The sequence below is a fragment of the Diabrotica virgifera genome, chromosome 1 (genome assembly GCF_917563875.1).
Source record: "Diabrotica virgifera virgifera chromosome 1, PGI_DIABVI_V3a".
NCBI classification, from domain to species: domain Eukaryota; kingdom Metazoa; phylum Arthropoda; class Insecta; order Coleoptera; family Chrysomelidae; genus Diabrotica; species Diabrotica virgifera.
Genome location: NC_065443.1, coordinates 7928180 through 7943705, shown reverse-complemented (window position 1 = coordinate 7943705; position 15526 = coordinate 7928180). Strand labels below are relative to the sequence as shown.

General features: G+C 31.0%; 1 protein-coding gene across 1 annotated transcript in view; it reads left to right on the top strand.

The window, feature by feature from the left end:
- LOC114334611 (methyl farnesoate epoxidase-like) overlaps nt 1–15526 on the top strand; it is a 38481-nt gene that overhangs the window by 15329 nt on the left and 7626 nt on the right. Inside the window, exons 3-4 of the mRNA XM_028284688.2 lie at nt 9250–9656; nt 9755–9863. Coding sequence (XP_028140489.1) covers nt 9250–9656; nt 9755–9863 — 516 coding nt within the window. The remainder of the gene's footprint in view (nt 1–9249; nt 9657–9754; nt 9864–15526) is intronic.

Genomic DNA, 15526 nt, shown 5'->3' with positions numbered 1-15526 from the left:
ATTTTCGTGGGCTAGTCTGAAACATGTTGACCAGGTCGTTGTCCACAAAAATGTACATAATGCCTTTTAAAACGAGCAAAACGACCAAGAGATTATTATTGCAGGAGATAACTACGCGAAATACTACTCCTATATTATGAAAATTTATCTCCAATAGGTGGATATGTCAAATTATTGTATGAAAAATATTCAAATAAATTGTATTTTTTATTTTTGTAAAACAGGATGTTTTACAAAAGAATAACCAAGTATTATACAGATATTTGTTGGTTATTGCTGGTTTTCTTGTTTTTATTTTTTTTTGTGTAGATCGGCTCTATTATCTCTAACAAGATAAGTGACAAGTGATTAAGATAAGTGACAAATGTATTTTTGCTCGTTCTTTACATATATTTTCTATCAGTTTTTGATGCTGATACAATAGTAAAATTTAGGCTTCATACCAGAGTTCTATCTGCTAGTCGAATAAAATTCAAAAACTTTTAAATGATTGCTTAGTTTCTTCTTCTTCTTTCAGTTAGCAATTACTTTGGCAAATTCTTTACGGTTTTCAGCTAATCAGAACGTTCGTAAGTAGTAACATCTTCTTCGTTTTATTACGCCGTCTCCTTTCGAAGGTTGGCGATCCAAATGGCAATTGTAGTTTTAGAAACTGCTGCGCGATTAGTCTGGGCAGATGATCGGAGAATAGGCCATTTTTGGGAAAAGTTATTTACCAGCAATTTTATTGCTGGAATCGAATCTTATGATTGTATATATTAATAATATAGGTATGCAAAGTCCGCAGATAGTGTGCTACTTGTTTTATAAACAAAATGGCGCCCGAAAATCGTGTTTTTTTCAATTTTTGCTCTATAACTCCAAAGATTTTAACTTTATACCAAAAACACCCAAATAAAAATTCACCGTAATTAAATTCTGCATAGAGACGTGTTTTTTACGATTTACTTCGACGAAAATTTTCTCCGGAAAATGCGGGTTTTTCCCACAAAATCTTTAATTTTCGACTAAAATTTAAGATTAGTAATTGTTTATCAATAATTAAATAACTTGGTATTGTAAAAGCACTTTTCGTATAAATTATAATTCCAGAAGCCGATGGAAATTGAATGAACAGTTTAGCAACAATTGAATTGTTAATTAAAAATTTACGGTTGCTATAATAACCACAATAATTAAGATACATAAGAATAACTATGATTTTTTTATAAAGGGACACTGTACCTATCTAATGTACTTTACACAATTGAAATTGGACTATTTAAGCGGCCTCAGGAATATTTTAAAATTATAAACAATTTTTCGCTTATAAACAAATAGAACATCTGGGTAAATTTTAAATTAAATTAAATCATAAAAACGGTATTGGAAAAAAGCAGCAGGACGCTTCTTTTAAAAGAAAAAACTTTTAATTGTGATAAGTGGTTCCTGATATACAATCGGTCAAAGTTGACCAGCATTTACGGCAAAGATATAAACAATAGGATCATAATTTTCACCCCATCACCTTTTTATTTCGGTTCTCTTTCTCCACACCAGTTTTCATATCTTTTAAAATACTCATAACATATATTATTTTAATAAAAACTATAGATATTACGAGTGAAAAATGCCAAAAATAGCAAAATTCCAATCAAAATTTATATTGGAGAAAATGTAATCTCAAAGTTCAAAATCGGTATACGTTAAAAAAATGCATTTTCTCGGCTTCCCATGGAGCAATTTTCTTCATTCTTTTTTGTTCCCAAGTAACTCGAGTAGAGACATCTAACTAACGCATTATTAAATGTCAAAGTTGATTTGGTTTTGTTATAATAAATTAATTTATTTATTATAACAAAAATTTTTAATTTGTTTAAATAAAGATTGTTTAAATAATTATACAGCTTTCAAATGAGAATACTTGTGTTTTTAACATTAAAAGGTACCTTGTAGTAAGTTTTTCTGAAAAAGTCTACAACTGGAAAAAAATCTAGTTTTCTTTTCTTATAAATAAATTAATCTATTATAACAAAACAAAAGCAAGTTTGACATTTAATAATGCGTTAGTTAGATGGCTCTACTCGAGTTACTTGGGAACAAAAAAAGAATGAAGAAAATTGCTCCATGGAAAGCCGAGAGAATGCATTTTTTTTAACGTATACCGATTTTGAAGTTTGAGATAACATTTTCTCCAACCTAATTTTTCATTGGAATTTTGCTATTTTTGTCAATTTTCACTCGTAATATCGATAGTTTTTATTATAATAATATATCTTCTCAGGTCTTTCAGCCACGAGCTCTGGCGTCTTCCTACTGATCTTTTACCCTGAACTTTACCTTCCAATATGATTTGAAGTAGTTCATAATATCTTTTCCCTCTCAACACATGGCCCAAGTATTGCATTTTTCTTTCTTTGATTATTTTAGTAATTCCTTTTGTTTGTTCATGCGCCGATGTACCTCATTGCTAGAATCTTTTTTTATTAAGGGGTCGACAAGACAAGAATTCTTGTCTTGACAACAACTTCTTGTCTAGTCTTGAGAAAAAATCAAGAAATTTTAAAAAATCTTGTCTTAACGTTTTCTTGACATCTTATACAGGGTGAGTCATGAGGAACTGTACATACTCCTACCATTTTGACAGAAAATTGTATTCGTAATTTTCATAATTCATAATTTTTGAACGGTCAAATTGATGTGTCTCTTATTTTGTCCAATCGTTACACTATTACCACCTAATCAACTAATTTATTCAAACTAGAAAAAAATCAGGTCCGGCTTTAAAAAAATTAGTTCGTTTTGGTCTTAGAAAAAATTTCACCCTGTATATGCTTTTTGAAAACTCTAATATGAATTTCACAAATCAGATAAATAGGCAATTAAAATGGCATATTTATTTTTTTCCGCACACGATTACTTAATTTTTTATAAAAAAATCAAATTTCACTATGAATTAAAAGTTTGGTAAAGTGAATTATAGATTTAAAAAAAATAACTTTTATTACAGAAATTAATTTTTTTTTGCACAAATAAGTAATTTACGTTGCCATCCAATCAACTGATTTATTCAAACTAGAAAAAAATCAGGTCCGGATTTAAAAAATTAGTTCGTTTTGTTCTTAAAAAAAATTTCACCCTGTATACGCTTTTTGAAAACTCTAATATGAATTTTACAAATAAGACAAATAGGCAATTAAAATGGCATATTTATTTTTTCCCCCACACGATTACTTAATTTTTTATTAAAAAATCAAATTTGTCAAAATCGGAATTTTCTAAAAATGAAAAAAAAAATGAACTCACGGTTTAACTCGCTACAACTCTGTTCCATTTTAATATTTTTTTTCTGAAATTTTTACAGCACATACCTCTTACCATTATGAAGACTATGAAAATTGTTGTAGACTTTCAGTCTTCTTCTTGTAAAAGTTGCAAACTTGTAAATCGCAAAAATTGGGTGGAAAAATTTAAAATTTATCAATTTGATCACGTCTATGTTAAAGTATAGAGTCCAAAAGAAGTGTTATGGGAAGTTTTAGATCTAGACGTGTTATAGAAAAAAAAAAAAAAAAAATGGTAAAACTTTTAATTTTAAGAAAAACGTAGTTTTTGTAAATTAATTTTTGTAAAAAAAGTTAATTTTTTTAAATCTATGCAAAAACTTTGCCAAACTTTTTATGCATAGTCAAATTTGATTTTTTAATAAAAAAATGAGTAATTGTGTGGGGAAAAAATAAATACGCTATTTTAATTGCCTATTTGTCTCATTTGTAAAATTCATATTAGAGTTTTCAAAAAACGTATACAAGGTGAAATTTTTTCTAAGACCCAAACAAACTAATTTTTTAAATCCGGGCCTGATTTTTTTCTAGTTTGAATAAATCAGTTGATTGGGTGATAACATAAATTAAATATTTGTTCAAAAAAAATTCATTTTTGTAATAAAAGTTATTTTTTTAAATCTATGGTTCACTTTACCAAATTTTTAATTATTCATAGTCAAATTTGATTTTTTTTATAAAAAATTAAGTAATCGTGTGGGGAAAAAATAAATAAGCCATTTTAATTGCCTATTTTTCTAATTTGTAAAAATCATATTAGAGTTTTCAAAAAGCGTATACAGGGTGAAATTTTTTCTAAGACCAAAACGAACTTATTTTTTAAATCCGGGCCTGATTTTTTTCTTGTTTGAATAAATCAGTTGATTGGTGGTAACATAAATTAAATATTTGTTCAAAAAAAATTCATTTTTGTAATAAAAGTTATTTTTTTTTAAATCTATGATTCACTTTACCAAACTTTTAATTATTCATAGTCAAATTTGATTTTTTTTTATAAAAAATTAAGTAATCGTGTGGGGAAAAAATAAATATGCCATTTTAATTGCCTATTTGTCTAATTTGTAAAAATCATATTAGAGTTTTCAAAAAGCGTATACAGGGTGAAATTTTTTCTAAGACCAAAACGAACTTATTTTTTAAATCCGGGCCTGATCTTTTTCTTGTTTGAATAAATCAGTTGATTGGTGGTAACATAAATTAAATATTTGTTAAAAAAAATTAATTTTACTAATAAAAGTTAATTTTTTTAAATCTATGGTTCAATTTACCAAACTTTTAATTCATAATCAAATTTAATTTTTTTATAAAAAATTAAGCAATCGTGTGAGGAAAAAAATAAATATGTTATTTGAATTGCCTATTTGTCTTATTTGTAAAATTCATATTAGAGTATTCAAAAAGCTTATACAGGGTGAAATTTTTTCTAAGACCCAAACGAACTAATTTTTTTAAAGACGGACCTGATTTTTTTCTAGTTTGAATAAATCAGTTGATTAGGTGGCAATAGTGTAACGATTGACCAAAATAAGAGATACATCGATTAGACCGTTCAAAAATTATGACGAATACAAATTTCTGTCAAAATGCGAAACTCGCCCTGTATATTATTAAACAATGGGAGCAGACACTTTTTAATGGTCATTTGTTATTCCCCATAGGTGCCTCTATACGAGGTAGGAGTATGTACAGTTCGTCATGACTCACCCTGTATACCCCATTCCACGAATATACGTCTGTTTTGGATTATCGCGACAACGAATATTTTACTGTGCAAAATATGAAGAACGAAAGTAAATTGCAAATGATATTGTTGTTTATTGGAGTAATTATTAGAGCAAAATATTTTCGTACTTCTTATGTTGCACACTAAAATATTCGTTGTCGCGATAATCCAAAACAGACGTATATTCGTGGAATACACCATATCTTGTCTTGACTCAAGAAATTTCAAGATCTTGAAATTTCTTGATTCTTGAAATTTCTTGATTACCCGGTCAGGGGATTCCCCGGCGACCTTTTTGTTGCGTTGCGTGCTAACACGGCCTCCACTGCCACTGGGGGGAGTCCCCGAACTGCATTTGTTTCCTTGACGAACGCCAAATTTGATTTGTAGTTGCATGTTTAAAATAATCATTTTGTATGTTTCGCACATATTCTTAACTTAGCTGTCCAGGATTTCATAGAAATGGTTGAAACAAATCATAACAGTGTAGACATCGAAAAGGATTTTGATTATTTGGAGGATAAGATCGAAGTAGTATAAATGACACTGCTTTGGATTTCAACTCTCCTGTAAGTCAAATTAAACATCGTCTCAAAAAATATCAAAACTCAGGGCAAATGCAACTTAAACTTAAGTGCTTGCGAGGCCATAAATTGTAAGATGACTAAATGACTATGCCAAAATTAGATGTGCCTACAAAGTGGCATTCAACTTTCGAGATGCCAACATGGTGTTTAAGTGTAAAAAATGTTTTAACTATATTTTGCGACATCAAAAAATCTAAAGAATTGCAAAATACAAAATAATTGTATTAGATGCAGAATGGGTTTTGATCAGTAAATTTTGTCAGTATCTGAGAAGCTTTAAAACACTTTTTTCAATACTCGAAGGGGAAAAATATTGCCTACTCCCATTGGTGGTAATTGGAGTAAACTTACTTTTAGATAAACTGGAAATATTGAGCTCATGAACTTGATAATAAAATTGATAGAGATAGAGACGTTTCTGCATACAAGCTGCGAGAGATAAAATACTGAAAAACTTTATTAAAACTAATTGTATATTATACTGTATAGTTTTTATTTTGGGTCCTCGGCACAAAGTAGAGGCGTTTTGCTCTTCATCTTGGGGAAAGCTTCTACAATCAGAGGCAGTACAAAATTTTGAAGAAATAGTTAAAGCTAACTACTGTAATAAATACATTAATGATTTACAGAATCCAATACCAGAGCCAGCACTTAGTTTGAAAAAAGAAGATAACGAACTTGACTTAGATATTATTTAGAAAGCTGATAATGATAACTTACAATCTTTGAAGTATGAAATTGAAAAATACATAAATGGGCCGATATAGGTCAGAAGTTTCTGAGAATATACTTGATTGGTGGAGAAGACACGAAAATATCTATCCGTCATTACCGAAAATGGCCAAGGATTTTCTGGAAACGCCAGCAACATCTGTACCTGCGGATAGACTATTTTCAAGCGCAGCTATAACAAGAACAAAGCCAAGAAATCGGCTGGGCGTCGACTCCATGAGAAGTGTTATCTGCCTTAATTCATGGCTTATCAATTCCGATTTCAAAAAGCTGCTAAATTTGTTATTTAAAATAAAACAGTGGCGTGCGGTGACTTTTTCGAAAGGGGAAGCGATTCAATAAGGATATAAAAATATTTTCTTAAGGGTCGAAGGTCGAGCAACTTTCCACCTGATAACACTCTGATGCGCAGGGGCTCTCTATCAGCAAAGTACTTAATTATGTGAGACGTCCTGCGTACAATGACTCACACACTAAATCCGTGACGCGTGAATGCGTGAAGCACTCTATTCCCGCTATTTCTAGTGACTAGTGACCTATCATTGATCTGTATTGCTACCTCGGGCCTTGAGTCCTCGCGCCGGGCTTGGTTTTCTAAAGAAGAATCATATTTAAAAAAAAAATATACTCCGAGGCATTTTCCACAACACACAACTTTCACTAAAATGACACTTATTTATACTCGAGGTCTATTCTCCTATCAACTTCTGATAATTGTTGAATGCAGTCTTTTTTAATGGATAATAGGGCTAACTTTCAAAGTCTGTCTTCGCTTGTTGAATTTCTTTTAAACTCTTAATTTGAAACTTTTAATTCATCTTAATACTGCAAAATTTCGTTCAACTGATGCACTTGTGGCTGGGAGGCTGGGATAGTTAGTAGTACTAATTCACACAACTTGACCACTTCACACAGCGACTTGTTTAAACCAGTAGTTAAAAAGAAATCCCAGATTTCTGGGTATTTCTTTATCATTCATATCAGTTGTTTCATAAATGATACTTAACTGAGAATGCAAAGCTGGGATATCAAAAAATTTTCATTATTTAATCGTAATGACATAAATTCCTCTGTGGGAAATTTTGATGAATTATAATTAGAAATATTAAGATTATATATAATTCTACAAATTTTAAATCGTTAAAATTTTGAAAGCTAGAATTCATTTGTTGTAGAATATTATCAAAAGGTCTTTTTGTTTCCTCTGTTTTCTCTGTCTCTCTGTCTCCGAAATTATCAATCTTCATTATTTTTCTTTCATGTTCAAACCCCATATGTTCAGTTTTATCCCAAATATTTTTAAACTGCTCTCGTTTTTTTAATTATCGTATTAATAAAGTCATCAATTTGTCTTATACAAAATGCAATACCATTTGATTTCTGTAAAATGTCAAATAAAAGATCAGCAAAAGGAAATATCTCTGCAAAAAATTTAAATCGAAATATTCTTTAAGCGAATGTATGTAATACCTAAGCACCCCTTAGCAGCAGTAATAGTCGGAGCATCTCACTTTCGGGAAGGCGATACGACGAGCGCTTCCATGGCATATCAAAATTCGCGCGACTAGTGGCTGCGGTCATTGAACCCTGACCAATTTTAAAAGGGACAACTGCATGACAAGCGGCGATTTTGAGATGCGCTTCTGCCAGGAGTGGACCAAATAGTTGAATTGTGTGCATATTGAGTTCGTTCGTACGCGATTAATTTTTAATATTTTTCAATGCCTATTGGCTAGGAAATATGTAGATTATTTGGATTAGGGAAAAAATTTATTACTAAATATTAATTAATAATATATTTTCTTATATCGACTAATAAATAGGGAAGCGGCACTTCCCCGCTTCCATGGACCGCACGCCTCTGAAATAAAATCTAGGTTGCAATTTTATTTTCAACAGGATTAGGTAAGTATCATTAATTATTATTTTTAATTTACATTTTTGTAAATAGATTTAGCAGAAAAAGTGTTCAATAAATTAAAATACGTTATGCTATGTCAAAATAATGTTATCTTTTTCACAAATAAATACGTTTTAGAGTTTTCATTATTAGTCAAGATATTTAAAGATTTCTTGTTTTCTTGACAAGAAATCTTGGTTTGACATAAATTTTTTGTCCTGTCTTGAAATCTAAAATTAGTTCTTGTCTTGATCTTGTCTTGAAATCAAGACAAGATCTTGAAATTTTCAAGAAGTTGGCGACCCCTATTTGTACTCATGGAATTCTCAGCATCCGTCTGTATATATACATCTCGAAGGCCTCTTTTCTCTTTTCTGTTTCAGAGTCCATTGTCCAATTTTCACAGCCATACAGCAAGACAGAAAACACATAACATCTGATCATTCGGATTCTGAGCTCCAGACCAAGGCCTGATCTTGTAAAAATTGTTTTCATGTTCATTAATGTTTTCCTCGCTTGTTCGATTCTTGATACTACTTTTTTTGGGCTACACTGGCTATTGACATTTGCTCCCAAATATTTTATGGATGTTACTTGCTCTATTATTTGTCCCTTGGCATACAAAAGTATGCCAAGTTTATTGGTGTCTTTGCGAATACTAAAATTTTAGTTTTGGATACGTTTAAGTGTAAATCAAATATTTCACTATGACTAACTACCGTATTTATTATATATTTTGTAGTTTTTGTGCATTTTTTTTAAACGGTATCATCGGAAACCCTAGATTAAACAATCCTAGATTAATATCTCGCTTTTTTTTATACATATAACAAAAGGAATAAGAGAAATAAGTAAGAACATATGCAATAATAGTAAGCAAGGAAATAAGTAACACCATGATCAATAACAAAAACTGGAAATAGAAAGTATTTCCATTCATATCAATGGTAAAATTACAATTATTAATTGATTTTATTTTTTGAGGTATCGTGTTCTCAGATGGTCAATTTTGGCAAAACCAAAGAAAATTCTCCATCCAACACCTCCGCAATTTTGGCTTTGGAAGACGCGAAATGGAAGAGAAGATCCACGAAGAAACTCGCGCGCTTATCGAACATTTCAAAAAGAACGATTCTGAGCCTGTCTTCATGCACAATGCCTTCGACATTTCAGTATTGAACGCCCTTTGGGCCATGATGGCAGGACAAAGGTTCGAGACTGATGACGAGAGGTTAAGAAGGCTTCTGCAAATTATCCACGACGCATTTCGATTGGTGGACATTTCTGGGGGATTACTGAACCAAATGCCTTTTCTGAGATATGTAGCTCCAGACGCTTGTGGGTATACGCAGATTAGAAATATTCTTGAGAGAATGTGGGATTTTCTAGAGGTACTTAATTGACTTTGACACGTTACACTCCATTTTAATTGAATCCTTTACTTTTTTATTTTGTAAGCAGGAAGATAAATACATTTTCTCGTTTTCAGGAAACAATTGCAGAACACAGAAAGACGTTTACAGATTCGCAGCAACCAAGAGATCTTATCGACGCATTTTTACAAAAGATTGATGTTAAAAGCGATCCTACTTTTACAGGTACTTACCTCTTACACTATACTTAGATATATTATGCATCTGTGTATTCTTCGTATTCTAGCATCGATGGCAATGGTATCGTTTTCTATTCATTGTTCTACCCGAAATGTGCAAATTTTTACCTCTTCTAGAAAAACTTTCTATATATGGAGGTCCTACAGCATCTGCCGCATACCAAATTTTAATCTCCACCTTTTTTTGGTCTATCCATTCCTCCTCATATTATGGCTCTATCTCTCATTATTCCTCTGATTAGTTCTCTCAATTCTAACGCTGGTCTTCATCAGCCATTCGTTTAAGACCTGTTTAACACATCGTCCATCTTTCATGCGCATTACATGCCCGTATTATAAAAGTTGTTTGGATTCTATAATATTTTCGGTATTGTAAATCCTTCCTGTTCTTCTTCTTATTTCTTCATTTGAAATCTTATCCAGGCTCTTCTTAGATAGTCCGTTTCTATTACTTCCAGTTTTTTCTTCTCTTTCATCGTCATTTACCAACATTCAGATCCGTACGTCAAACTTGGGTCTACAAACGACTTGTATATTTTTATTTTTGTTCGTAAACTAATATTAGGAGACCAAAGTAATACGTTTAGTATTTGTATCGTATTTCGGTCTTGTTGTATTTTCTGCCGAATGTTCCGTTTCGATATTCCTTCCTTTACTATTACTAACTGTTCCTATGTATTTAGACCAGGAACCGAAGCTTTTCACCTCGCAATTTTTACAGAATGGGTCGATTTGCTTGAAAATTTGAGAATAAGTAGCGGATAGCCCAAGAATCAAAATATATATGATGCCAAAAGGCGCTGTTACCATGGAGGTGGTTGCCACCCCATCTCGGAGGTGGAAATTTTGTATTATATTTTAACTGCAAAAATTGGTAAAAACATTAATTCTAAATAAAAAATGTTCTATAAATTTTTTTTGATAAAATTAATAGTTTTCGATTTATTAGCTATCAAAAGTGTTAGTTTTGTATAGAAAAAATCAATGTTTTTCGATATAGGTACTCATTTACAATTCACTCAATTTTTTCCGTAGAAAAAATTTTTTCAAACCAAATTCTTGGGAACTAAATAACCTACAATTTCATGTTTAAACATATATTCGTATCTCTGATACTAATCTTTCTATTCTGAAGAAAATGGCATTTTTTACCAAACCACAAAAATTCGTTATTCGCTTTTAACTCCAGTTTTTTGAAAACTAATCATTCTAAGCCAGTCATACTTCTAGAATCTATTATTAATACATAAATAAAGAAGACTAAATAAGGCAAATGACTAAAAACACCGCTAACTTTAATATTATTGTGCCTCCAATTGGATTTCTCCATTTTTTTTTCAAAAATATATATTGATTTTTTAACCGTAGCTAGGTAACTTTTAAGTTTTTATCTATAAAGTTTGGTAAAAAAAAATTTGTAGATTTTTACAAGATCTATAAGGCTATTAATATTAAATTCTTTAAAAAAACCTCAGTCGCAAAAAGAAGTGACTTTGAAAGGGGTAGTAAAGGTGGTTTTTGCATGTTATTACAAGTTTTAATTGTCAATAGCTCACTCAATTTTTGTCGCAGAAAAAGTTTTTGCAAACCAAGTTCTTGGGAAGTAAATAAGTTACAATTTCATATTGTAACATTTTTTCGTATCTCTGATGCTAATCTTTGTATTCTGAAGAAAAAGGCATTTTTTACCAAACTACAAAAATTCGTTATTCTCTTTTAACTCCATTTTTCTTAAACTAATCATTCTAAGCCAATCAAACTTCTAGAACCTATTAATCATACATAAGTAAAGAAGTCGAAATAAGGTCAATGACTAATTTTAATTAGGGTGGTGATTATGAGGTTGTTTCCAATAACTTTTTCGCTGAAAAAAAAATTGGGACTGTCATTCCTTTCGTTATAAGTCACTTAATTTTTTAGCTAGACAATTTTTTTTATTTCTAGAGATAGATATTTTTAAATACTTTAAATTCGTTTTTACAACTTATCCTCGAAAAATGCATAGTTTATCCGTATTTTGACTTTGAAACTCCAATATTTAGCATTTGACGAAGAAGAGCTAACACATAATAACGTATAACTCGATTACTATTGGTCTTAAAGAAAATAAAATAAAACAATTTTGTTTATTTTTTTAAAAGGAACGTTTTTGTTAAATAAAGTTTTTTGATAAAACAAAAACTTTTTGAGTTATTAGTAGAAAACTGATAAAAAGCATTGATGTTTTTTCAATGTAAAACTAACACTTTCGATAGCGAATAAATCGAAAACTATTAATTTTATCAAAAAAATGTATAGAACTTTGTTTGCTTAGAATGAATGATTTTACCAACTTTTGCGGTCAAAATATAATTAAAAATGTCCACCCCCGAGATGGGGTGGCAACCACCCCCATGGTAAAAGCGCCTTTCGGCATGATATAGATTCTGGTCCTTGGACTATTCACTACTTAGGTACCCTCAAATTTTCAAGCAAATCGATCCATTCTGTAAAAATTGCGAGGCTTTGTCCTATTTTAAGTTTCATTACTTGGACTAATTTAAATGTTGTTAATGTTGATTTTGAAAACATGAGATGTAGATCCTTGAAACACACTAAGTGATCAAAAGATCCAAGGTTAATGGTTTGACGACCACTCGTACGAAATCAAACAGATGAAATAGAGAATGTGGAAAAATCCCCTTACGAACAATTCACACATCCACCATTTCGGCTTGGGAAAAATTTTTCGAATAGAATCAAAGATCCAAACACCAGTTCTTAGAAATGTGTTTCGCCCTCTTCAACCTCTCTGGGCTTATCAATAAAGATGAGAGGTTGAATATCTTTAGACACATTCCAATCAAAAAACAACATTCGAGACCTAGACATAGAAGTTGTCTATGTCTAGGTCTCGAATGTTGTTTTTTGATTGGAATGTGTCTAAAGATATTCAACCTCTCATCTTTATTGATAAGCCCAGGGAGGTTGAAGAGGGCGAAACACATTTCTAAGAACTGGTGTTTGGATCTTTGATTCTATTCGAAAAATTTTTCCCAAGCCGAAATGGTGGATGTGTGAATTGTTCGTAAGGGGATTTTTCCACATTCTCTATTTCATCTGTTTGATTTCGTACGAGTGGTCGTCAAACCATTAACCTTGGATCTTTTGATCACTTAGTGTGTTTCAAGGATCTACATCTCATGTTTTTAAACATAGATTTTACTTACTTTAAGTAATTAGGGAATTAAAACTTGAGACTGACATTGTCGGACTTGCCGTAGATTTACGCACCTTCTATGTCTAGGTCTCGAATGTTGTTTTTTGATTGGAATGTGTCTAAAGATATTCAACCTCTCATCTTTATTGATAAGCCCAGGGAGGTTGAAGAGGGCGAAACACATTTCTAAGAACTGGTGTTTGGATCTTTGATTCTATTAAAAAAATTTTTCCCAAGCCGAAATGGTGGATGTGTGAATTGTTCGTAAGGGGATTTTTCCACATTCTCTATTTCATCTGTTTGTTGATTTTGAATCCCCAGTTTTTGGTATTCTTCGGTTAACTTTCGAATCATATAGTCTTTGTTTTATAGACCAAATATATGTGTATAGGAGGACAGAAAAATTAGTTAAAACTAGAAGATGATATGCTTATCGAACCAAGCTCTGATTATGTATACCTTGGAACGAGAATCCAACAAAGTGGAAGGACAGCATTCGAAATAGAGAAAAGAATTATGAAAGGAAAGAAAGTAATAGGAGATTTGAACTCATTACTTTGCTCAAAAACCATATCAAGCGAAAAGAAATCACAGCTATATAATAGCATCTTTAAAAGCGTGGTACTGTATGGATGCGAAACCTGGCAACTGAATAAGCGAACAGAACAAAAGTTGCTCGCACTGGAAATGCACTTCTGGCGAAGATTGGCCTGCATCTCTAGACTCTCAAACATAACGAAGAACGAGTACAAGATATTATGAATAGGAAAACAAACATAATTAAAGAAATCCAAGAACAAGAATGTGTGTGTACTTTGTACGCACGTAAGAAGTTATACTTCTACTACATATTATGTGATTTTTAAGACTATACCAAAAATTTAAAAAAATAAAAGAATAAAACGCACACAAACACATTGAAAAATGCCACAAAGAAAAAATGATTTCTGGACGATAATAATTGTTGGCAAAAATTTTAAATACGCATTTGCTGAAAAAAAAATTATATAACAAATATACTTACAATCATAATATGCATAAAAAAATAAAAAAATAAAACTTGCATCGGGAATTGAACCCTTGAATTTCGTGCCGCTTTGACTCGTAATCGAAGCGTAGACTCACTCGTCCAATCGCACATTATTTATCATGTGAAAAAATACGGTAACTGAACGTTTTACTGTTTGACAATTGTTTTGAAAATTATGTAGTTTAAATTTTGTGGAAGAAAATATAAAAATATAACAAAACAGTAAGAAAACAATATATTAGATGAAGATTGGTAGAACTTTTGATGGTAATCAAATTAAGTATGTAAATCAAAGCATTACATACCTACTAGATAAATAAATCTACGCCAAAAAACAGTGCCGGTTTAACCTAACTTCGGGCCCTGGGCGCTGAATATTTAGGGGCCCCCTTAATTGCTATTCGTAGTCAGATTTTTTTACAAGAAAACACATTCATGTATTTATACCCGTAAAATCCATACACAATTTTTAGCAAACAAGAAGAATAGCAAACGTAAAAAAAAATCCAAAAAATATATTTAAAAATGTATAAAAAAACAGAAAATTACATAAAACAACACATGACAAACAAAAAATTATATTCTAAAAAATACATATTATGACAAAAATTAGATCACTTTTTTGCTTGACTAGGCATTAGCAATCTGTCAGATAATATCACAATTCAGTTGCTCCAGGTCTTCAATTTCTATAATACAATAATGATATGCGTCTACATTTTCTTGACCCAAATTTGGCGTTAAATATACTTTTATTCTTTTTAAAGCCGAAAAAGGCCGCTCGCCTGATGCATTAGAAGTTGGTACCTATCGTGAAATAAACTTGCAGTAAAGGTAAAATATTGGAAAATGTTGCCTTTACAATCTTTACATCCATGATGACACCAAATTTTATAAATGTTTATTCAACTTTTGGCATAATGTTATAGAATGGGTAATTTCGTTATGCAAGTTCTCTTTGGTTTCATCAACATATTTTTTATATTTCACATATAGAGTATTAGTTGACGTCTTGATTGCTTCCTTATCTAGCGTAGAAAATCATCTAACAGCTGATGTAACATCTTTGTAGCATATATCCCCGTCTTCGTAAAAAAATATTTTTGGCTTCTAGTTCAATTTTGCTTGGACAGATTTCTTACGTCTCAAACAAATCTCAAAATAGATGTCATTATTTCTACTCCAATTGACATGTTTAAGTCCACAGTTTCTTCACGTTCACGTATTGCTTTTTGCATTAACTCATTCCAAAGTTTTTGACCATATCAGTGTCAATAGAGCTGTCTCAAAGATTTTATTCAGCAGTGTCTTGGCTTCATTTTTAATTGTTAATTTTTCGTCTCTGTTATTGTTTAACTGAAAAAAAAAAAATAGGTTTGACTAGTTCTTAACTAAAGCATTTACAGCGTCAAAAGTTTCT